The sequence below is a fragment of the Lynx canadensis genome, chromosome E1 (genome assembly GCF_007474595.2).
Source record: "Lynx canadensis isolate LIC74 chromosome E1, mLynCan4.pri.v2, whole genome shotgun sequence".
In the NCBI taxonomy this organism is placed as follows: Eukaryota; Metazoa; Chordata; class Mammalia; order Carnivora; family Felidae; genus Lynx; species Lynx canadensis.
Window position 1 is genome coordinate 4,609,089 of NC_044316.2, and position 25,371 is coordinate 4,634,459.

The 25,371-nt window shown below is 43.0% G+C and overlaps 1 protein-coding gene across 1 annotated transcript; it reads right to left on the reverse strand.

The window, feature by feature from the left end:
- Positions 1-372: 372 nt before the first annotated feature.
- On the reverse strand, positions 373-24,512 carry MYH1 (myosin heavy chain 1). The gene is made up of 40 exons (XM_030295221.1): positions 24,464-24,512; positions 24,186-24,216; positions 22,397-22,640; positions 22,159-22,302; positions 21,884-22,040; positions 20,784-20,811; positions 19,936-20,050; positions 19,760-19,852; positions 19,570-19,633; positions 18,840-18,938; positions 18,645-18,748; positions 18,349-18,487; positions 18,050-18,168; positions 17,810-17,959; positions 17,523-17,693; positions 16,448-16,757; positions 16,280-16,350; positions 15,041-15,128; positions 14,841-14,958; positions 14,398-14,521; positions 14,172-14,308; positions 13,818-14,073; positions 11,510-11,752; positions 11,240-11,416; positions 10,267-10,412; positions 10,100-10,190; positions 9,624-10,013; positions 8,924-9,050; positions 7,232-7,350; positions 6,881-7,077; positions 5,426-5,609; positions 4,977-5,142; positions 4,763-4,887; positions 4,050-4,358; positions 3,759-3,962; positions 3,311-3,436; positions 3,053-3,223; positions 2,687-2,791; positions 2,469-2,564; positions 373-634 (listed from the first exon to the last, which is right to left on the reverse strand). Exons 3-40 carry the CDS (start codon positions 22,598-22,600, stop codon positions 482-484), a joined length of 5,820 nt encoding a protein of 1,939 aa, XP_030151081.1. The 5' UTR covers positions 22,601-22,640; positions 24,186-24,216; positions 24,464-24,512; the 3' UTR covers positions 373-481.
- Between the last annotated feature and the right edge of the window lie 859 nt (positions 24,513-25,371).

Genomic DNA, 25,371 nt, shown 5'->3' on the forward strand with positions numbered 1-25,371 from the left:
TTATTTCTACTCAATCTTGGGATCAAGAATTTCCTACCATCTTATGAAGAAAATAAGTTACTTCGTTAATAGAAATCAGCCTCTCTGATAGCTAGCTGATGTTTTACCAAGTGAGACTTATCAGATGTTCCATGTTGTGTACACCTAATGCCCACCTCTAGTTTCACCTGCTCCCCCCTCCCCAGGGACAAGGGGGGTTTAGGGCATTTACCAACATGGATTGGCCTGGCTGTTCCTATCCTATTTTATTCTTGGTGACTAAATCCTTCTCCATAAGATATAAGCAAAATCTCTTTCCTTCTCTTCTTGATGCAGAAAAAGATTAATTGACACGGGGGCGGTGGGGGGCAGGTGGAAAGAGAGACTCACAAGTTATTTGCGGATAAATTTTTTATCTGCAAAAATCCGGAGTAGAAAACAGAGTGACAAAGATGTTCACATTTTGTGCATTTCTTTGGTCACTTTTCAGCATTTGGTTGAATTACTCTTCACTTATGATTTTCGTGTGGACCTCCCGGCTCTTTACCCGCAGCTTGTTGACCTGGGACTCGGCAATGTCAGCCCGTTCCTCGGCCTCCTCCAGCTCGTGCTGGAGCTTGCGGAATTTGGAGAGGTTGACATTGGATTGTTCCTCCTGAGAATGAATGGAAATGCATTTAGGAGGGAAAAAAGGTCAGGATTTCTAGTTTCTTAGGTCAGTGGGTCTCAAATTTCTTTTTACTTGAAAAGACTTCACTCTACTAAACCTTTTTTTAAAAAAAAACCTAGAGAAATGCTCTTGAATTTTTTTTAATTTTTTTATTTTATTTTTTATTTTTAATTTTCCTTGCATGCTTCTTGAACTCATGGATAACAAGGAGGGACAGGTGACATTTGCCACCAGGATTTCTAAAAGTTCTCCTTTTTAACATGTAAACATCTTAGAGCCATTACTAAATATGTCAGTTTTCCAAACTTTTTGTCCCCCTGAGTCTGGTGAATGAAACCAAACCTTCTAAAAATGCAGGTATACCACCCGTGTTATACTGAGCTAATAGCCTGGAGTATAAATTATTGCCCGTTGAATATAAATTATTACAACTTAATGCAGTTTACAAATTAAAGAAAACTTGTTTCTTAAAATAGTTTTGAGTAGTCTCTGATTATGTTTGAACAGATAATGAGTGAGTTTGGGAAGGCCAGTTCGGGTTTAGTCTTTAGTAATTGTCCTTTTTTAAAAGGCTCATTGACAGCTGTCCATAATGTGGCATTCAAATTTTGAAGTTAATAAAACTTAGAATCACTAAATAACAGAGCTTAAAAAAAAACCTCAGATCTTCCTCTTATAGATGAGGAAAGTAAGAGCCAGAGAGACATGTTAAGTCTCTCTGTCACCAACCCCCCCCCCCCCCACCGCGCCCACTCCCTGCCCCAGACCTTAGAGGTCAGCAGAAAAATGAAAACCATTCATGGACAGAGGAACTAATTTGTGATAAGTAGGTATATATATATACCCATACTTAAATACTTAGGAAATCAGCAATATTTATTATTTAAGATAAATCATAGGCTGGAGAAGTGAGATAAGGTGGAGTGCCAAGAATCTGTTGATTTGAACATAACCAAGATCTTCTGAGCTCAGTGGTTTGAACATAAGCGGGACCTTCTGAGCTCCAGGCTTAATATTTAACTGCTTACTTGTCACCTTCACTTATGTATACAGTGGTATTTCAGTGTTTCCAAAACAGAATTCCTGTTTCTTTCTTGCCCTGTGAATCTGTTCCTCTCTTAGTTCTGCATTTTAGTCCTTGCTGTGCCATCCACCTGGTTATTCAAATCACAGACTGGATGAATTGCCTTTGATTTCCTTTCTCTCTCGCCTCCCAAGGGCGACCTTTTAGCATATCCAGTAGTTTCTCCCTCCAGAATGTGTCTTGAGTCTCTCCACTCGGTCTGCTCCACGACCATTCTAACACAAGCCATGGGACCTCCTGGAAAGCCTCATAAAATGTCTCCTTGTACTGCCTGTGTTACCCAACAGTCCATTCTCCACAAAGTAGCCAAAATATACTTTAAAGAGTATAAGCCCAGGCATGACTGAGCAGTTCAGAACCCTCCTGTGGCTTCCCAGGGTCCCACTGTACTTGGAATACAATCCAGACTTCCTACCAGGGCCTAGAAGACCCTGTGATCTGCTTCCTACCTCACTCTACTGCCTCTTCTCTACTGCTCTCTCCGTGGTTCTTTCTGTTCCTTGAACCAGACTCTTTTCCACTCAAAAGCATTTTGTTGCTCTTGCCCTTCCCTGGAACCATTTTCCCTGGCTCCTTGAGTGGTTGGTTTCTTCTCATTCTTTAGAATGTCATTGGCCATTTTCCTTTGATCCTTCCTCACCATACCCTCCTTTTCTTTCATCCCTTAAATGAAGTTGGTTCTGCCATATCTGAGACCAGAGGCTGCTCAGTCACTCCAAGGGGTTCGGAACTCACCGCTTCCTCAGCTTGTCTCTTATAAGCTTTCACCTTCGCTTGCAGTTTGTCCACGAGATCTTGGAGCCTGAGCACATTCTTGCGGTCTTCCTCAGTCTGAAATAATATTTTTAAGAGTGAGTCTCTTGAGAGTACAAACACCATGACATTTTGTTGTACATTTGCTTTTTGATCCCTTGCAAACTAGGGTGAAAACCTAGACAAGCCATTTTCCTTACCTGGTAAGTGAGTTCCTTTACTCTTCTCTCATGTTTGCGTAGACTCTTGACAGTTTCAACATTGCGCTTCTGTTCACTTTCAACTTCTCCTTCAAGTTCGCGTACCTGTAAAAACGTGGGCATTTTAAAGACATTTACTGCGATCCATTCACTCAACGGATTTCTGCTTCTTCAAATGACCTGTGGTGCTTCTTTCACTCTGTTTTATATCTAGGTTTCATGCCCTAGTCTAATTGTCCCCTTAAAAGCTCTTTGGCAGCAAGGAATGTGTCTCATTCCATCTCTGTATGCCCCACTCATCCAGCAGCACTAGGTCCTCAAAAGGCCCTGGATTGGAATGAGGAAATGTGCCATCAGAAGACCCACCCTGGCCTCCAGTTTCTGGATCTGCTTCTTCCCGCCCTTCAGGGCCAGCTGCTCAGCCTCGTCCAGACGGTGCTGAAGGTCCTTCACCGTCTGCTCCAGGTTCTTCTTCATCCGCTCCAGGTGGGCGCTCGTGTCCTGCTCCTTCTTCAGCTCCTCGGCCATCATGGCCGCCTGTTAGCAGTGAAACAAAACCGGTTGAGAGCTGGGCTGGCGCATCAGCGTTCAAGTTTGAGCACCACCGTGTTGCCCTCTGCTCACATCAGTGATGGCCTTCTTGGCCTTCTCTTCTGCGTTGCGGGCTTCCTGGACAATGTCTTCCATCTCTCCCTGGATCTGGGAGATGTCTGTCTCCAGCTTCTTCTTGGTGTTGATCAGGCTGGTGTTCTGTTAAAATAGCAAATTTAGAAATATCTAGTATATGAGAGCAAAGTTGGGATGCCAGATTTCTAATGAACTCACAGGCTAGTTAATTAAGTAATTAGTGTCCCTCCGTGTTCAATGAGTTATCTGAGATGACCATATATTTTTGAACGACAATCAACTTTGGATGTCACAGTACAGATAAATATTACTAACGCACAAATATTAAACGTTTTAAACGTTATCCTCCATAAAACACTGTGAGTACATTCTTAGATAAAGCTACGATAGGAGCAAGAATTTCATTTTCATTCCTTTGTATTTTTCACTCTTCTCTTCTACTCACTTGGGTGTGGAGGAGCTGGACGCGCTCACTGGCGTCCAGGAGCTCCTGTTCTGCGATTTTCCTGCTCCTCTCCGTCTGCTCCAGGGTCGCCCGCAGCTCCTCGATCTCAGCCTGCAGCAGGTTGGCCCTGCGCTCCACCATGGCCAGCTGCTCCTTCAGGTCCTCCTGGCCCCGGAGCGCGTCGTCCAGGTGCAGCTGGGTGTCCTGTGGAATGAACGATCGTTGAGACACCTCGTTCTCAGGGCTGCAGTCTCCCCAAGCCCCTTGGGGCCCTCTTTCGAACCCACTTACTTTGAGGATGCCCTGGGTGTTCCTGTAGTTCCTCAGGGCCTCTGCAGCCATGCGGTTGGCGTGGTTCAGCTGGATTTCCATTTCATTGAGGTCTCCCTCCATCTTCTTCTTGAGCCTGATGGCGTCATTCCTGCTCCTGATCTCAGCATCCAGGGTGCTCTGCATCGACTCCACGACTCTGATGTGGTTTCTCTTCAGCTGGTCGATTTCCTCATCCTTTTCAGCGATTTTCCTGTCGATTTCAGACTTGACTTGGTTCAACTCCAGCTGGATGCGCAGGATCTTTCCCTCTTCGTGTTCAAGAGATGCCTTTAATGACAGCAAGGGGTGACGTTAGGGAATGGAAGTTTATGGTATTCTAGAAATAGGAATTAGTTCTTACTTTTTTGCTACCATAAGACATCTTTGTTCCCTCGTTACAGAAATTTCTACAATGTGTTGTTGGTTTTATATATTTCTGTCTCCCCAGCTCGATCATTCCCTTGAGGGCAGGGACCTTAACTTACTTGTTTTTGTTCCTTTGGTGTCTAACACAGTTCTGACTAACACCTGTGTGTTAGTTGCATGCATGGTCAAGTCTCCATCCTCATATGTAGTACACAGAGTGAGAATTACTTTTCTTTTCTCTTGATTCAAGAATTTCATCAATTTTACATGCAATAGACTCTAATTCCCCTTGTAATTGTTTTTAGAATGTATGATAAAATGTCTACCTCTGCCTCCTCTAGAGCAGCCTGAAGTTCAGACTTTTCATGTTCAATTTGCTTCTTTACTTTTTCTAGTTCATGGATACGTTTCCCTCCTTCTGCAATCTGCTCAGTAAGGTCAGAAATCTCCTCTGTTGGTGAACAGAAATATAAAAATTTTTTTCAGTGAAGGAAAACATTTTTTCAAATCTTTTGTTAAAGGAGATTAAAATGTACTCACGTTGCAAATTCTTATTTTCCCGCTTCAGGGTTTCAAGTTGGTCTAAGGATTCCTCATAAGCATTCTTAATCTTGAACAGCTCTGTACTAAGGGAGCGGGACTCCTTTTGGGAAGCTTCAAGTTCAGCATGAGTTTCTTCATACTTCTGTTTCCATTCTGCCAGGATCTGCGGGGCAAAGGGCAGTCAAGAAATTTAATGGAGAGAGTTTGATGGGATATGAGAACCATCTATTCTGGCAGCTGCCAGGCAGAGTTGGGATGACCTGGGACTGACAAGTAGTTATGAATGAAAAAAGTAGAAACCACAGGACTTGTCCTCCCCCACTGCCACCTGCCATGGGGCAGCAGCTCCGAGAACAGCTCTCTCAGATAGTTGGAATAAGGCCACTGAAGGGAGCAGGCTTTGGTCCCGTGTTGAATGCCAAGGCAGAGGCTGCAGCACGAGGTACCTTGTCGAAGTTCCTCTGCTTCTTGTCCAGGGCCGCGCAGGCCGCGTTTGTTCTCTCCACATCGATCATCAGGTCCTCCACTTCATTCTGGAGCCGCTGCTTCGTCTTCTCCAGGGAGGCACATTTGGCGTTCACCGCTTCTACGTGCTCCTCGGCATCCTGTAGACGCTGGGCCAGCTTCTTCCTGAAAGGTGAAATAAGGACAATAGAAGTGAAGGCCATCAGCAGAATTGGAAGTTTCCAGGTAGGTACAAAAGAGTGCTTTCCACAACCAGACTCCTAACGGTCTGCTCTTCAAGCTCGTTTTGTAGGCCTAGTTCTGTGTTGACTCATTCCCACTCCTACAAACTAAATGCTGACAACAGTCCAAATTTCAACATCACCACACTTCATAGTCTGGTTTTAAGGCCATCTGTGATCAGCCCAAGCCAACATTTTACCCATTAAGGTCACTGGTTTATTCCTTCTCTGTAGAATATTAATATCTGTCTTGAATTACTGTTATGTATGTCTTGTCTCCACTGAATTTTCATCTCCAGAAGGTAGAGTGTGTATCTTGCTAATCTTTGCAAGACTGTCACACATGTTAAGTACTCAAATGTTGGATGAATTGAATTCAAATGAATTCAAATTCATTACCAAATATGCTTGATTTTGGCTAATTGTGTCCTTCCCTTATTTTTCCTGGCATTCCATTAATCCTTTAATAAAAATAAACTTTTCCAAATCAATGTCAATTTTGCTTTGTGAGCTCCACTGAAAATCTCTTCTAAGGCATCCACCCAAACATGATTCCAACCACATAGTTGTACACTAGTCACAGGATAAACGACTAGCTCCCTCCTGAAACCTTCTGAATGAGTAGGTTTCTTCTTGTCAAGATTCTCCCTCTTCACAGTTGCATCTCGAACTGTTGATTGCATTGAATATTTGGTCCTTTTTGAAACCAGGTGTTTCCTTTCTTATTGCAGAATTTATGTTTTCTTTTTAGTCTTTAATAGTATATGTCTTTGTTCCCCTACAAATAGCCATGTTTTTACATCTCAGAAGGACGAGCTATGCTTTGAAATCTTGGTTATTTTTCCCTTACATACCTAACATCTTCGAACAATTTTTCCATCAGTGGCTGAGAGGAAGGAGAGGCACAGGGCAATACAGTTAACTCTTACTCTGTCTACACCTTTATAGATAGAATGATGCCCAAAATACCCCCTTTTGAAAACAGTCATTCAGCTTCCTCTTGCCTTACCACCTGCTTTCTCTTTTTGCCCTCTAGCTTAATTCTTTTCCCGCACTGCCAGATTGTTTGTCTTGCTTTGGTTTACGTTCATGCGTGTTTTTTCCATTGTTTTTAAATTTTGTTTTTGGAGCAATGGACATTTTCCCATATAGTGCTTATAGCAGATGCACTTGGTTAACAGGGATATTCCCATTTTAACTAAGTCTAGACCATACTTGGCCTCCTCCAGCTCCTCTGTGCGCTGGATGGCATCCGTCTCGTATTTGGTCCTCCACTGGGCCACCTCGCTGTTGGCCTTGGACATTGCCCTCTGCAGCTCAGCCTTGCCCTCCTGCTCCTCCTCATACTGTTCGCGCAGCAGGTCACAGTCATGGCGGGCTGATTGCAGGGCGTGGGCCAGTGCACTCTTGGCCTAAGAACGTAGAGATCAGTGACTTAATTTTATATCTTTAAAGTGATATTTAGTCTCTAGGCTCCTAGAGGTCACCAGAAGAAAATCTATGGAAGTAAGAAAACCACAAATAACCTCAAAAATAAGGATAGTGACAATAACAAGTAGGGCTTACCTTTATCTCCTCTTCAAGCTGCCTTTTTAGTTCCTCAATCTGTTGTGTGAATGCTTGTTTGCCCCTTGAGAGCTGAGAAACTAACGAGTCCTTTTCATCTAGCTGGCGTGAGAATTCACCTGTTAAGACCAAGATGGATAAAACTCAGCCTTACTTTTGGAAATCAGAGCTCTGAATTAAAAGCTGGAGCAGGGAAAGGGAGCTGAGTTTGAAACACTTTGGAGAGTATTGATTACAGCAAGCCACCAACCTCCACTTCAGTTCTGATGAGAAAATCTATACGAGAATGAGAAGTATGGAAAGCTTTGAGGCAGATTACATAGTTACAGGCAACACAAAACATTTTGCAAGGTATTTAAGATTATTTGATCACAGTAGAAATTGGTCAAGAAACATGCAACAAGAAATGTAAATCAAACCAACAAAACATCCCAGTGCTTCCTGTCTAAGGCAGTAGTGTTGTCCTAGTGTACCTTACACTGAAAGTTGATTGAAACAAAGAATTTATTGTACGGAAAATAGGAGACTTTGACCGATTCCCTCCATCAGTAGAAGTGATGTTCAGAAGAAAATCCTGGAAGCATTTTCATGTTAAGAAATGATCAAATACCCTTCCACCCCAGAATTCATTGGTTTAGGGGGCCTGAGCAGTTCCTAGACTAAATGGCATTTAAATCCAATCCAACTCTTCAGGCACCATAATTCAGAAAACATGCTGTGCTGTATTAAACAGGGAGGAAAGACTTTCAGCTCCATTTTTGAACTGGTTACCTGGAAGCTTTATCTCTTTAATAAGAATGACAACTTTCTCTTTTTTCCATACCACTAAATTCTAGAAGGAACTTAGAAAAGATTCTTCAGATTCTTTGAGAATACAGGTTTTCTTCTTCCTGCATGAAGTGTACTAACTACCTGCATGACAATAACACAAGCCTCATTTGAACTTTGTTCTAGAAAGAACAATATTTGAATGGATATGAAAAAGTGGTTCTCCAACACTTTGATCTGCCTATCACTTTAATAGTCCAGACAACCCATAAAATAATTACCATCTCGTTAACCTCTTGCTTGAGGAGGTAGAACTTTGGTAAAAAAGTTGGTAAAACTTTGGTAAAAAGTTAATTAGGGGAAGGGGTTAATGCACAGACTCTCCAATTTGGGGAGTCAAAACTACAAACATCCCTTGAAGGCTCCGGTGGGGGTGGGTTGTAGTACTATTTCTCTGCATGATGGTGCTAGCTAGCAGCAGTTGGCCAGACTTCAGGAAAAAGAGTGGAGTAAGCGTTCTTGGACAGCCACCTCATCATTGCCATAGTCTGTCATTTTTAAAATGTGGATTACATTACACAGGCCGTTGAGGGTAATAGAGTAATAAATAACTTGGGCAAGCATTTTGAAAGATGAAAATAAATATTGTGAAGATACACTTTAAATCTGATAACTTGATTAAAGTCAAATCTGCTTTAAAATGTGAACAAGCAAAAGAGCCTGGATCTCTTTAGTGAAATCAACAATTACAACAAAAAAGAAAGCAGTCCGTGCCAGTGGTCAGTAATGTGTTCATACGAGTGGTGGTGGGTGGCCCCCAGGCAGATAGTATGTGATCTCAATTAAGTCATTGCAGAGGTTTTCAGCAAATTAAGCATCCAAGCTAAATTTGTCATTCAAGGTCAACACTGGTCAATGGCCCACCTGCTTCTGTCTGCAGACGCGCTCTCTGAGCCGTCAGGTCATTGATCAGCCGCTGCTGCTCCTCTTCCTTGGTCTTAAGTTCACTCACCTGGTCTTCTAGAGTGCGGCACATCTTTTCCAGGTTCCCCTGCATCAAAAAGTGGTAGAAGGCATCTCAAGCAAGTATTTGGACCACAGAAAATTTCAATGATCCACACATTCCATACGGTGGTACTTCCTTATTTGGAGAGTTAAATATCTTTACAAGCAAACAAAAACTACGGAGGCCTTGAGTTGTGGTGGAAAGAGTAACGAATGACAGAGTCTAAACGTGCGACCAGCAAATGGCTTTGGGAATTTAAGTCTTAAATCAGGTGGCTTATCTCTGAGATGAGAATAATGATACTTGATTTTTTTGAGCAGCAAGTTTATGTATTTGTGCTTAAGGGGAAAAACAAAAGCCTAATCAAGGTGAGGTGTTTTTAAAAACCCCAAATGCATAGTTGAGTTGCTCTCATTTGGAAGAGCTGAACTTTCCGCCCTACATGTTCTTTGGGTGTGGCTGTTCTCACAGCAAAGAGTGGACGCTTTGCCATCACACCCTGGGTGTCCCTCGCTCCCGCCAGTCACCTGCTTGTGCTGCCAGTTACTAAGGACTCTTGACCGGCTCACTCACACCTGTCTCACAGAAATCTCTTTAAGACTTAAACCATGGTTGTACCTTGGCCTTGGAGACAGTCTCCATGTTACTGGCCAGGTCGTCGATCTCCATCTTCAACTCGCTCTTCTCCTTCTCCAACTTCTGCTTGACCCTCTGTAGGTTGTCTATCTGCTCCCCCAGCTCGGCCACGCTGTCCGCGTGCTTCTTCCTCAGGGTGGCCGCCGTGGCTTCGTGCTGCAGGGTGGCCTCCTCCAGGTCCCTGCGCATCTTCTGGAACTCGGCCTCCCGCTTCTTGTTCATCTCGATCTGGGCGGAAGTGGCCCCGCCGGCTTCTTCCAGCCGCTCGCTGATCTCCTCCAGTTCTCGGGAGAGGTCGGAGCGCTGCTTCTCTGCTTTGGCCCGGGAGGCCCTCTCTGCCTCGATTTCCTCCTCCAGCTCCTCGATGCGGGCCTGAGGGTGACACACCAACATTAATGGCAACTCGTGGCAGTTTTGATTCCTGTGATAATGTGGACGAGGTGGAGGTTGTGACTCACCTGTAACTCCTTGATCTTCTTCTGCAGCTGCATGGCAAGGGCCTGCTCGTCTTCAATCTTGCTTTGCAGATTGCTCATTTCAAACTCTTTCCTGTCAAAGGGGCACTTTATGTCAGTCACAGAAACAGTAGTAGCACTTTCCCCATAGACGTGTTCTCATTGCTTACTTTTTGAGTTTCTCATCGAGTTGCTGCTTGTCATTTTCAATATCCATTGTGGATTCTTGGGCCAATTTTAGGTCTCCCTCCAGTTTCCTCTTGGCTCTTTCTAGGTCCATGCGGATTTTCTTTTCTTGTTCCAGGGATCCTTCAAGCTATAAGTTAATAATGCATGAATATAGTTCCTGAAATGTTACCATCTTTTATCCCAGGTTTGACTTGTAGACATTTAACGCCTATCTAATCAGCAGCTTATTTTGATTTTTCCATGAATTACGCAAATTTGTCCCACCTATTCCATTCTCATAACTATTCACTTAGTCCCAGGAATCATCATTTGAAAGGTGAAGTGTACCTCATTACCATACCATTACAGTAAACTGCCAGGGAGACAGCATGCCTTCCCTATCTCCCCACCGGAATCCACTGTGACTGTGCTTCACCACACCCACAGACCCCACAGCTGTGTTTCTAACCATGACTTTTGTCACTTCCTCCCTGATGCACACATTTATAGCGGGTTCTCTATTTGGTATCAGACTACGTTTAAAGCCGAATTCACCTTCCACATTCTTTATTTGGAAACCTTTCTTCCTGTGAGAGAGAATCTTACGGATGTTTACTACTTCTTTGCTATTGCTATGCTCCCCATTTGGAGCATCTCTCAATTTCTTTGCATGGCCTCTTGCTTTTCAAGCCCAGGCCAAACCCATTTTGTTTGTACAGATTTCTTTGGTAAACACAAGCTTTCCTTTTCCCTGAGTCTTTTTATGTATATTGTCTGTTACCAACAACTTTGTTTATTGATTTTTTTTTGACTTCTTGGGTGTCCATCTTAGACCTTGTAGCAAAGATAATGTCCTATACACATATCCATTGGAAGCTTTTGAAAAGTCCTCATTACATCATAAGAATACAAACTCATGTTTACTTAGTTTGTTATAAAATTAAAAAAAATTTTTTTACATGATTTTAGGCTTACATCATCCACTTGTTGTTCAAGCTTGATTTTAGCTTTGGTCAGCGTGTTGACCTTGTCCTCTTCTGCCTGTAGGTCATCCAGGGTCTGCTGGTGGGCCTCCTGGAGGGCCTTCTTCTCCTTGGTCAGCTTAGCGATGGTTTCGTCCAGGCCTGCCATCTCTTCCGTGAGGTTTTTCACCTTGAAAAATTAAAGAAGAAATGGTATCTGCTTTAAAGCAGGTTTACTAGGCTGACGGAACCTCGATATGGTAGAACAGAGTGTGATTCGTACCTTGTTCTCTGTGGCATGCTTCTCCTTTTCAACCTTGGCCAGGGTCAGCTCAAGGTCGTCGATGTCTTTCTTGAGCTCTGAACACTCATCCTCCAATTTCCTCTTCTTGGCCGTCAGCTCGGCGTTGATCTCCTCCTCATCCTCAGCTCTCTCAGTCACCTCCTTGATCTTGGCCTCCAGCTGGATTTTCGTTTTGATCAGCTGATCGCACCTTTCCTCTGCATCAGCCAAGCTGTCTGCTTCCTGAGAAGGGATAATAGGCATTTTTAGATTGTAGTTCTTTGGACATTTTCAGATTTTATTAATATTTCAAAACCATGTAAGTGAATTGTGTTTTAAAGCCTTAGGTTACTTTTTGTAAACTTCCCATCATCTAGGAAATGTTTATTGGGCACTTATTATGACATTGCAGATTTTTTTTTTTAATTTAAGGAATTTAAGTCATGGTTCCTGATGAAATTATGACACAGTTTTATTTGCTAATGATGCAGTTCAGGACATACTATGCCAAAATATGGCACCGTGGCATATTGTGTACCATAAACTGAAGGAGTTTGAGAAAATGGAAGACGCAGGAAACCCACTCTGACCTCCTTCCCTCACCGTAAAACAGGTCAAAGTACCCTTCCTGTACTAGTAGGAAAGAAGACATTCTTATCACCAGAGATGAGAATTGGGGGCCAAGAAGGCTGTATAAACAAACCTTGTTAAACTAACCCTTATCTTTTTAGTTACTTTTTCACCATTTATTACTCTTAACTCAAACCCCTTTGTCCTGTCAAATCTTTACAAATTTATTGCCTGTCTAAAAGATATAAAAGCTTCCTGCTCTGCTTACTTCTTTGGGTCTTCAGTCTCTTGCAAAGGCTCCCATGTACATGTAAAAATTCAATAAATGTGCATGCTTTTCTCCTGTTAGTTGATGTTGGTTGCTTTAATTTTCAGACCCAGCCAGGGACTTTAAGAGGGTCCAGGAAAACTTCTTGTTCCCCTAATGATGACCTATATTTAATGTGTTGGTATATAATTTCAGATAAGTCTCCTTTCTTTCTTTAGTATTTATTTCCAGAAAAGTTTAGTGTGTAAAAAACAGACAAAATGGTCAGGTATCCAGCAGGTTGCTAGAGGGAGGGGTAATATCAGGAAAGTGACTTAAAGGGAAGATGTCTTACAGTGACAGAGTAGCTGGGAATCAAAGGAAACACATGGAAGAAATAAGAGGCACTAAAAATGTTCAGAGGTGGTGCTTAAAGAAGTACCAGGTGGGTTTCTCATAAGTTAGAATAGAAACTCTGTGGGAGCAGGGGCCATGCCTCTTACTTCAAGTTGTATCCCTGGTGCTTGGAACATTATTCCGTATTTATTAAATGTGGAGACTTGACAGAATGATGTTGGAAAGAGGTGATACTATTCTCAGAGGAGAGGAGTATGATTGGAAACTGAGGTATACCTTGCAGTTAGCACCCGGTTCTCGAAGGTGTGATGAGCCTCTTGTCATTTTGGAAAAACTGTTCAAAGTCACAGTGCCAACCCAGGTAGGTACAGACAGTTCATCTTTCTTTACATCTTCTAGTGAAAGGCCCTAAACCTGTACGTCCAACTGGACCAAAGTAGATGTTCTTCTGAGCTCAGAGGACTGTAGGACAACTCTCAGTACTCAGGTAGTGGGTCTCGGTAGCAAACTGAAAGTCTCTGGTCATTTGCGTCACAAAGTAGGTTAAGCAGTGGTGTTTGATCAAACATTTCTTCCAGGTCTTCTGGGTGTTTATTGGGACATCAAGCAAGAATGTCAACCCTGTCTCTCATGCTTTGGATAAAAACTGACACTGTCTATAGAAAGTGTTCCCATTATCCTGGTCATGATCCTACTCTTTCAGGTACTGGAGAGTTTCTAAAGATAGAACTGTCAGGGAAGTTGCCAGAATACTGGTTTCAAGTGGATGTATTTTCATCATGATGTGTCCTCCCTCTTCACTGTGATTATTGTTCTTTTCACTGGTCTAATTTGCTCTTCTCAGTAGGGAGAATCTTGGGGAGCAAAGGTCACCTCATTTTTTGACCACATTCTGCTAGGAAAAACACTAGGGGGAAAGAGAAAATGCTTTTCTTTTTCCTTTTAAACAGCAAAGAATCCTACTGCAATGCTTTGTAGTAATGTTGTGTATGGGATTGTGTGGATCTTCTATGGAGTTGTGAGTTAGGAAAGATTGATAGTCCCTTAGGTGGAATCTAGACCTTTCTCTAGCAATTACTGAGCTGAAATTTTCGCATCAGATTGGGTGCTAAACAAATGGGTTCTGATACTCACAGCTTGGACCTGGAGTTGCAGGTCATTTTTCTCTTGCATCAGAGCAACCATTTTCTCCTCCAGCTCTTTTCTTTTGGCCTCAGCCTTTTCAAGACTTTCCTTGGTCTTCTCAAATTCTTCCTTCATGTTGGCCATCTCCTTCTCAGTCTCGGCGCTCTTGAGGAGGGGCTTGATCTTGAAATACAGCTTCATCCAGGGCCAGTGCTTGACGTTCATGAAGGCGCGGATGTTGTACTGGATGCAGAAGATGGACTCTCTGTGACAGAAGCAGAAATGTTCCACGTCAGGTTCTCACAGGAAGCAGAGTGAAAAGGCCTTGGCTGCTGGGGCTCAGTAAAATATCTCTGTTAATACCTTCTCTCCACCATCCTCTGGTACTCCACTCTGGCCAAGAAGCCTCTGCACCTGGCCTGGGTTCGGGTAATCAGCTGGGCCAGCTTCTCGTCTCGCATCTCCTCTAGAAGCCCCAGAAGACCAGCTTTGAAAAAGACCTGTGTGGGGGGAAGATATGCAGATCAGAAACTGTACATAAACTTCAAAGGGACATGGATAGCATCGGGTGGGCTTTAGAGACCATTACCTTGGTGTGACCAAATTTATACTGGGTGTGGTCAACGTCGATGGACCCAAGGAGCTTCTCAGAAGCCTTCTTGCTGTCAATGAACTGCCCTTCAGGGATTGCACTTGCATTTAATACCTTGTATCTGTTTAGGCCAAACAAATAAATGATACAGCTATTGTCACCAATAACAAATCTTCTTGCCTTATTTTAGAAATGATGTAACTTTTGGGTAGTCTAACAAACATAAACAAGAAATCATATCTACATCTTTATTCTCTGCATATTCAAAGGGTGTCAAACTTTTGGCATATCAGCATACCAAATGATCAATACAGAGTCTGTTAAGTGTGTTTCTCTTCTCCTCAATTATAATAGAATGTATAAAGGATTTTTATTTCAATCAAAAAAGTTGAAATAAATAAAAGAACCTCTTGAGATAATTTGAAGTGAGAAAGTCTGACCTCTGTTTGAAGTCTGCATAAAGGATTCTGCTGGGGAATCCCTTCCTACAGATGCGGATGCCTTCCAGCACTCCGTTACACCTCAGCTGGTGCAGGACAAGTTCATGCTCCATGGCCCCTAAAGGGAAGGATACACATGCCTTATTTCATGGTCTAAAGCAAACACACTGGCACCTGTCTGGATGTCAGAAGTGTCTTACCGGGGGTTTTGGTTTCATTGGGGATGATGCAGCGTACAAAGTGGGGGTGAGTGCTCCTCAGATTAGTCATCAGCTTATTCAGATTCTCCTGTGGAATTAATGAATATTTGGTTTGAAAGTGTGCTCTTTTCATGCATTCATATTTACAGACATAATCACTGTGGCAACCGTGACATTGCTTCAATTCTAACGAATGGTATCCTAATTTGAATTTGCAAAGAGTTCTTTCTGGAATTTCCACATTCCCAAAAAGTCCTTCCCTTTCCTGTTTTTGTGCCTTATAAACATATTTGTCTACAAGTTGTTGAGGTGGTTGTTCATTGCTTTTGAATCTCCTAGCATGTGTTGTAGATTTAATATGATATTCTAAATGTAGGGAAATACCCCACCCATACTGTTTCACCTGGATATGTGATCTGACGTTACAAGTAATTCAGTGTCTTATTCCAAATCTGTCATTTCTTTATTTACCCTACTTTCAATTGTATCTGCTTCTCTATCACATTCCTATTCCTTTTCCTAATTACAGAGCTGTGTCCTCCTGCTCATTCCACAGAAAGTGGCCTTTTAGTGCTTCACTCTGGGAATTGGCAGAAAGCCAACAGCCATGTTACCAACTGTGAGAAGTGTTCCAATTTGTGGAAATCCTGTTTGTTTGTTTGTTTGTTTGTTTGTTTGTTTTTCCAGATAACTAAAGCTTTCATTGTTACATATGGGATTGTCCAAAGAAAAGCAAATTTTCCTTCAAGAGCTATTTTTTATCACATCTGTTTTATACCCTTCGTTTAGAATCAGCCTCCAATTCCCAACACTGTTCTTCTGTCTTTGGCTTTCAAAATCCACTCTATTCAGTTCTGTGCCAATATATACCTAGGCACGTGCATCATTTGGAGGCTCCCACATACTCCAAAAAAATCTCGTTTTGCTTAGTCCTATCCCAATAGGACCTTTTAAATGTCAAATGACTTTATTTCCTGGCATTCAGATTTAATTTTGTTATCTGATACTGACTTCTGCAATTCACTGTCATCCCTCCTGACACCTTGTCTCCTATACACTGAAGTGTCTCTTCCAAACTACCCCAGACCCTCTGAGACTCCATTCTACCACCACCAACTGACCTAGATCTTTGAGTCACATTCAGTTCTGGAATTCTTGCAAGATTACTCCCCTTGCCCCACAGATACAATAAAATTGAAGTTCTTAAGTCAAATAAGAGAGAGCAAAGGATGTTTGTACCCTGAAGAGAGCAGACACAGTCTGGAAAGAAGAACCCTTCTTCTTGCCGCCTTTCTTCCCACCACCAGCCTCTAAGGGGGGTAGAGAGAGCACAAGCAAATCATAAGACAGGCTTTCTCAGTGTATGTTTTATACATTAAATGAAAGGTGACTTCTGTTGCAAGTTACCTGCTTCAGCAGCTGCTCCCCCAGTGAAGAGGAAAGCCAGAGTCTTCATTGCGGACTTCTGGTACAGCCCAACCACGGTCTCATTCAGGGGGTCCTTGTTCTTGTCCAGCCAGCCGCCAATGTTGTAGTCCACGGTGCCGGCGTAGTGCACCAGCGAGAAGTGGGCCTCGGCCTTGCCTTTGGCAGGCTTGGGCTTCTGGAAGTTGGCGGACTTTCCAAGATGCTGCTCATACAGCTTGTTCTTGAAGGAGGTGTCTGTAGCCTTGGGGAACATGCACTCCTCCTCTAGGATGGAGAAGATTCCCATAGGCTGAGAGTAGAAAAAGAAACAGATGCCGTTTGAATTTTGTCTGCTTATAGAAATAATATGTAACATCATGATCCTATTTGAGTAAATTCATCTTTTAATTTCTTACAACTAATGAAGACTTATTCCTTGGTCCAGAAGTCGTTAAGTTAGCAAATATGTATCAAGTGCCTCTAGAGATGCAGATGCTGTGCTGGGCTCTGGGATGTGATGGGGAGGGAGATGATTGAAGGGCATGCTCTTGTGGAGTTTGTGTCTCGCCCCAAGGCTTTACAGCCGTATTTCTCCCAGTGTGACTCAAAAACTGGTTGCATCAGAATCACTTGATGAAAATTCAGGTTCCAAGGCCCCCATCCACACTGACCAAAAAGTTTTTCCAAGGGTAATGTGCAATTTTATTAAGTACTTGTGGTGAGTCTTAAACCGAACTTTGAGAGCCTCTGCTTTTAAGTACTAGAAATTGGCATTTCAGTTACCAGTAATAATGAATCTAAGGATGATGAAGTGATAATAAGTACAAAATACTCTATCTAGTGCTCTTTTATAAGGAAAGATGGCTTTAAATATGAGGCCAGGATTGCAAACCATTGGGAAATGTAGAGTTCCGTACGTTAAAGAAAATATTCACTCTCCTTTTACCAGGATATCTACCTTGGAGTTAGCAAAAGAAGGAGTTTTCCTGATTTTGTTTACCAGTAGCAATGTTTTAAGATTCTCACTTAAATACTATTCAGCAGTATACTCTGTGACCTGAAAAGTCATACGAACCTTCTCGATGAGCTCGATGCAGGCAGCCAGGTCCATCCCAAAGTCGATGAACTCCCACTCGATGCCCTCCTTCTTGTACTCCTCCTGCTCCAGCACGAACATGTGGTGGTTGAAGAACTGTTGCAGCTTCTCGTTGGTGAAGTTGATGCACAGCTGCTCCAGACTGTTGAACTAGGGCGTTGCAAACACCAAAGAGCTCAAGTGAGTTTGGGAAACCCGGGGGGAATTCGGCAGAGCAGACACGAAGCGGAGGGGCCTTAACAGGGCCGCTTATTCCAACAACTCACATCAAAGATCTCAAAGCCGGCGATGTCCAGGACCCCGATGAAGTACTGTCTGGGCTGCTTGGTGTCCAGCTGCTGGTTGATGCGGGTGACCATCCACAGGAACATCTTCTCGTAGACGGCCTTGGCCAGGGCGCCCACCGCGTTGTATACCTTCGTGGACAGAGTAATGATTGTTGGCGTTACTAAAGACGTGTTGAGAAGGCTGGGGATGTGTGTGATTCATTGAGGCCGTTCACTTACCTGCTGCACAGTCTGGCCTTTGGTGACGAACTCGTTGCCGACCTTGACCCTGGGGTAGCAGAGGGCTTTGAGCAGGTCAGCAGAGTTCAGACTCTGGAGATAGGCCGCCTTGTCAGCAACTGTAAAGACACAATTCAGGCATCCTGTGTGACCTACTGTGGGCCCCACAACTCATAGGAGCAGAGTGATGAGTGAATCATTTTATAGAAAGTCTGTATGGGGGTAAATTTGCATACATCCATCAGAAGCTCAGCTGTAAAGGAAACATGAATATGGAGTGGGCTTTTCGTCTCTGTTACCTTCGGTGCCATCTGGCTCGGCCTGCTCCTCACGCTGCTTCTGCTTGAACTTCATGTTCCCATAATGCATCACAGCCCCCGTGAGCTTGTAGATGGAGACTCTTTCATCAGAGGTGAAGCCCAGGATTTCGATGGCACTCTACCAGGAAAAATGAGAAGACAAAAGGACAGAAGACACTAACTTATTGAGGAGAATTTATACCTTATCTTTAACCACACCCAGAGAGGGGTGTTATTTTCATTCCCATACATAATGGATTAAAAAAAACAAAAACAACCCTGCATATGTAACTTACATCTGTGGCCATCAGCTCCTCTTGGTCATCAATGCTGGGGACTGTGATCTCCCCTTGACTGACGAAGGCATAGTCATAAGGGTTGGTGGTGATCAGGAGCATTTCTGGGTACACAGAAGTCAGGGTATACATTTTACACTAGAAGTTGTTAATAAATGATTAACGTCTAGCGTATAAACTTAAGCTCTTTCTTACCAATTAGGTCTGGCTTCTTGTTAGACATGATCTGATAAAAAATGTGGTAGCTTCTTTCTGCCTTCAGCTGGAAAGTCACTCTAGACTTCTCCAGAAGATCTGCAGTGGAAAGTAGACATTGGTCAGGGCAGAAAAATTACAAAGTTCCTGGAGTGATTTTGGAACTTGGGGTCATTAGCTACTTCTCACTGGCCCCTTGAGATTTCCACGGAATGTCCCCCCGAGGTACCACATATTGTGCCTCTGCAAACACCATTGCAGTTATTCTTAGCACCTCTGGAAAGAAACTAAAGCCTGCCTGGCTCAGGATATAGACATTTCTCATGCAGAAGATCCTTGACATTTGGAGTATAATTGATTCTCAAGAACCCCTGTCTCCCCAGGGTCTCTTCTCACTTTAAAATAGACCATTAAGAGCAATGTTTATCAAGGCTCAGTAGGCAACTCATTTACCCTCATGTTAGTGTTTTCCTAGAAAAAGTTGAAATTCATTCTGAGGCTGGATTATTTCAGACAAGCCCAACGGCTCCCGGCAGTTCTTACGGAATCATTAGCTCATGACCGAGGATAAAGCACACTGTGGGCTATGGGTAAGACTGGCATTAACCATGGGCATGTTTGGCAGCAGACTGGTGTTTCACAGGCTCCAGGCTCAGCAGGAGCTGCAAAATGTTCCTCCAAACCATCAGTTGTCATTCTTGGATTCTGTTGAGGAGGTCCTGTTACTCACATGTTTCAATATCAGCAGAAGCCAGTTTTCCCGTGGTACCGAAGTGGATCCTGATGAATTTACCCTTGCAAGTAAAAATGATGATGTTATATACCAGACTTGAAGCGCACGAGAAAGAGGAGACTGCAACGATAATTCAGGCATGCTTTCTCGGGCACTTAAGGGCTGAGAAGAGCCTTCTGTGACTCACAAAGCGAGAGGAGTTGTCGTTCCTCACGGTCTTGGCGTTGCCAAAGGCCTCCAGTAGGGGGTTGGCGCTGATGATTTGATCTTCCAGAGTCCCCTGCAAAGGCAAGCACGGTCCTCACCTCCGGGGCTCCAGACTTCCTGAGAGCCCTGACATCTTGAGTCTGACCCCAGACCCACCTGTATTTTGCCCGAAGTAACTTCCTCCTTCTTCTTCTCCCCAGTGACTGCAATTGTTGCAAAGTACTGGATGACACGCTTGGTGTTCACGGTCTTCCCCGCCCCGGATTCTCCGCTGCCAAACAGAGACCAAACATATGTGAGGAATTAACCTCTGTGACGAACGAAAGTGCTTCCACTAGCAGCATTTACTACCTTATGCATCGATTTTTTTATGTCTTTGTCAGTTCATATTATTTCTGTTGCTCTCCACTGATAAGAAGTAGAGAAATCCATCCATTAATCACCTAACACATACTTCTTGAGGGCTTAAAATGTGCCAGGCTCTCTTCTAGGTGGCCTGGGGTTGAGGGAGCCAAAGGGCAACCACCCACAACTATGTGGGAAGTGAAACTGTTAGTAAAAAAAACTCTATGAAACAATTAGGTGTTCTTCAGTCTCCTTAAAGACATGACTTAGGTTAAGTCTTTGAAGGACTGGACATCTCTCAAGGAGGCCTTAAAAATGAGCTACTGGTAACATTCCCAAATGGCTCAACTGTTCAGGAGGTGGTATGTTATTCCCTTCCGTGCCTAGAGACAGGATTTTATACCATCATTTTATACTCTCAGGAAAGTTCTGTGCAGCCTTTAAGACTGGACTAGCAAATGACAAAATTTGGGGCATTGTTATTTTATATTCTGAGGTAGTCTAAGCCCTCCAACAAGCTATAAACAGTGTCTATTTCCAGGCTGATCAGCCATTGCCTCAGTATGGGAGCATTAACTTTTTTTTTTTTTTTTTCTTTTTTGGTGTCTTTTTCCCAGTGCAAATAAACTGCCAGTGAGTCCCAGGATAGTAATACATACGTGATTAAGATAGACTGATTCTCCCGATCTAGAAGAAAAACAGCAGGCAATCAGCATATATACAAGTTACACAAACAAAACTTTCTATGGGGACGGACCTGTGGTGTTGAGTGTCTCACTTTAAATGGAGCTTTTAAATACATTATTGTAAAGCTATGTATGACATTATTCTTAAACCTCTTAAGTTGAGGAGAAACATAGAATGCTGTTATATCTTGAATTCCTTAAGCTGTGACAATAAGCATGTCCTGGTTTAAGACAAAGAGCGATACTTTCCAAAGCCAGACACTGTCTAGTTGTCAGCTGTGGATTCCGGTAGCATGCTGTCTGCTGGTCAGTGCATGAAACTTTCTGAAAAGTGGGTAATCTACTAAGGGTTTGGACTATAGTTCGGTACGTTTAAATAGTTCATCAAGCCAAGGTTGAGGTGTTGTTTCTAAATGAATTAATTGGCCTCACGAAGAAAAAAAAATTTTTTTGCCTTATGGCCACAGACTGCACCCCAGATTCTCATCAGCCTCCCCCAAAGTATGGCATCGGGTCGAAGAAAGATCAGATGAGGAGCACAAAATCCTTTTAAAGTGGGGGACACAGCATCTGTTCATGTGTGTGTAGCCCCCAAACACCATCTTCATTCAAAGAGAGGGCATCTTCTCTGAGATGGTCTCTGATGACTTGAGAGACAACAGTACTCCTAAAAGCATCAGGTTTGTGGTCAGCAAGAAACTTAAGCACAAAAGGACTGAACGAACGTGTATTTTTCATTTCTATTCAGACAGTGTGATTCAGTCGTTACTGAATCTTAACTCTTATTATTTACATCTATACAATAAATTATGTATTCCCAAGAAGGAGACTGCAAGCAAATGCAGCTGAATCAAGGTGGAGCGGTAGTGTGGCCTGGGAAAATCACGGAGTGGGAGTCTGGAGAGCTAGGTTTTAGTTCCAGCTTTGACGGCATGTAACTCTCTGTGTTTTAATTGCCTCTTCTGTACAACCAGGGGGGTGGATTAGTTTATTTCCAAAGATCTTTTTAGCTTTAACACGTTGTGACTCTAGGGGGTAAAGTAATTTGTATGAGAATCACTTGAGCCACTCACCCGTCAGCATGAACTGATAGGCGTTGTCGGAGATGGAGAAGATGTGGGGCGGGGCCTCCTGGCGCTTCTTGCCTCGGTAGGCCGTCACCACCTCTGCATTGTACACTGGCAACCACTTATAGGGGTTGACGGTGACACAGAACAGGCCTGAGTAGGTCTGTACCAAAAAGGGGGAAAGAAGGAATATAATCATTTCATGGGGACCTTAATAATCTGCTGTTTTTCAAAAATATTAACTGCCTGCACAAGCAGAAAGGCCATGAGAATGAACTCACGTAGATCATCCAGGCTGCGTAACGCTCTTTGAGGTTGTACAGCACGGCGGGCTCGTGCAGGTGCGTCATCATGGCCATGTCCTCGATCTTGTCGTATTTGGGAGGGTTCATGGGGTAGACTTGGTCCTCTTTCACGGTTACAGTCTGGCAAGTCAAATAAGAGAGGCCAGGTCAAAAAGTGTCAGCTCACCTTGCCCCAGGTGCCGCACCATCTCATCATCTCAGACACTTTACTCACCGCCCCTCCTTCAGTCTTGGCCGTCACCTTCCCCCCTTCCCTGCTTTGCACTGTTGCTTTCACGAAGGACTCTTTAGGGTCCGCCACAAAGACTGATGTCTTGGCATCAAAAGGCTTATTCTGGGCCTCAATGCGCTCCTTTTCAGACTTTCGGAGGTACGGAGCTGCCTCCCCAAAAACGGCCATCTCGGCGTCGGAACTCATGGCTGCAGGTTATTGGCGGCAGCCCAGTCGAAGACCCTGCCTGGGAAAGAAAGGAAAAGTATTATAGACATTCAGATATTACATATTCCACGTTTAGAAAAAGAAAACATTCTGTATTCACTTAGCATTGCGTAGAGTGTGACCACGTTTGGCTAGAGACGAGATATGGGTGTTTGTGTTTTGTGCCAGCACTGATAGGTACTTAACTTAGTCAAGCATTTGGAAAGAGACTGTGGTTTCTGGCTCTGGCTCACCTGCTGTATGACCTGGTAGCTGCTTTCTGTTTCATCTGTATACACATTCATTTCTGTTAAGTTGCCTGTGACTTATACAGGGCACAGAGCTAGGCTCTGGCAGGGTTTCCTCCAGCTCTTTCGCTGAGAGCACTCTTCCAACTGGATTATAAGCACCTTGCAGGCAGGGAGTACTTTTCCTTCTACAGCATCCTTCACGCCTCTTAGAACACATACGGGATACATGCAAGGGCTCAAAGCTGGCTTTGTGAATTTGCAGCACAATGGATTTCTGTTGCTAAAATTCTAGGAACTATTTTGTACATAGTGAAAACCTTTTCATTACAGATTTGGATTCATTATAGACTCACAAAGAGTACCTAAATCAAGGAAAGCAGAAACGGGGGCGGGGGTGGGGGGTGGCTTTGCTTTGCGTTGTTTTGTTAAAAAAAATTCTATTTTACATCAATGTTTTCTTGTTCCCATACCGTAATTTTGACAAATTTGGCTTCTTCACCTGTCTTTAGTATTTCTGAAAGACTAATTCTAAAATATTATTATCTGTTTTCTTGCTTTATTATTGAGAATCTCAGAAAAATTTCACAAAATTTCCTTTCCAAGATCTGTCTCTTGCCACTTTAACTAACATTCATTAATCCTGTGTTTAATGATAGTGATAGTAGGTAGTGATAGATAGTAGTGATAGATAATGATAGTGATCATAGGTAATTTATTTTATAATCATAAAGATATTTTTCCAGAAAGACTCAAAGCACTTGTGTAAGGTTTCCCATGCTTTCCCATTCAAGCTGCAGGGATTTGGGTAACACAAAATGCTTTGTCTTGCTGAAAATGCTCAGTCATTTACATATCTTTCGTTTTTAATTTCCATTTTATGGACTGTGAAACAACATACACGTTTAAGCCACTTTTCCAAGGCAAGGATTCAGTTCATTCAGATAGCCTCTCATGGTTTTTTTATATTATATGATGTTGAGGCAAAGCTGTAGTATAGGAAATTTACATTTTCTCTATAAATGAATAATAACACCAAAATGTTGTGTTACATGTTGTAACTCAGTTATTTAAAAGACAGACTGCAGTGCTGGTAATAGAAAAAAATTGTGTATAAAACTTCTCAAGACTCTAAGAAAGCATTTTCATATATTGCAGAGGCTATAAATTAATGAGAACCAGTTTCTAAAGTCCCCTTCAGAATTTTTTCAAGGGAAGCATGATCAGCCATGAAATGAAAATGCTTTCAATTTATAACCCCCCAAGCACTCTCCAACCACCTTCAGAAGATTTCTTGCCTCCTGTGAGGAATAAGAAAAAAAAAATCAGTATCTTACCTTAGAGATGCAACCTTGAAGTGGGTCAGAACTGTAAGAGAAAGAGCAAATTTCTTCTGATTAAATTCTAACGGTTCCCAATAATAGCATAATTGTTAGGCGAGAATCAGGAAATGACTGGGGACACTGAAACATCTAATTAAAATTGCCACGGAGTAAGTAGGTGCCTTACTGGAAGGGCTGCCAGGGGCAGGGAAACCGGGATGTGTGGCATGTATGAGGGCGGCCAAGTATCCCTTACCGTCTCCAGACAGAGCCCTGTCCTCACACACACTTACCTTGAAGCTTTATGAGGAAAGACGAGCCAACTCATTCCAAGGGTACTTTTATAGGGTCAAATATGGAAAACACGTAGCCTCCTCCTCTTTCTTAAAACATTTTTGGCAAAACATGTTTTTGGCAATGAAGGTCTCCAAGCATAATTCCCCTCATATTAAAGATGTTTGGATATAATTAGAAGTATTTCCTCTCGCATTGGGTTAAGTATATGAATCAATCTCCTATAAATAATTTGAGAGGTCGGCAATCTGAAAGTGATCTGCCTTTGGAATAATGTAAGGTGTTGTTTCAGAGACAGCTATGTTCTGCCATCCCTGGACTTTGTTGCTGCCGTCGTTCTGTTTCGCTGAGCTGCCTGTGTGCAGTCTCTTCCACTGGCCGAACAATTGCAGATATTAGAGTAGGAAGGGAGGTTGCAGCTCTTGACCAGAGTGGTAGGAAGAGGTGGTTAGTCGCCCCCAGGAAGGCACGAGTTTTGTTTGTTTGTTTTCTTTGCAACTTATTGTGCTTTCCCGAGGGTGCTTGGAAACGTAATTTTGAATTTTGAAACTTGCTTCGTGAAGAGCAGCCAAGGACAGCTTCTTTTGTTGCGTCCAGTCGGCTCCCTCTGATTCATTGTCAGATCAGACCACTCCCACTTCAAGCTGGCTCCAGACTTCTTTGCCTCGCCAAGCTGAGGTGTCCACTTCTCTCATTTTTTGAAAATGCAAGTTGCTTGTGAAATCCTGTTTCCTCTATGAAACTCAACATAGGAAAATATTAGAAAGCAGGGCATTTCTCTGTCTAGAGGCAGCACCTGTGACTCCTCCACCAGCTACCCATGGTATATATTTCACATTTTGCTTACAAACGATACCTGAACATTGTTTTCTATTCTGATTTTTTAAGAGATGTTTGTTATTGTGTC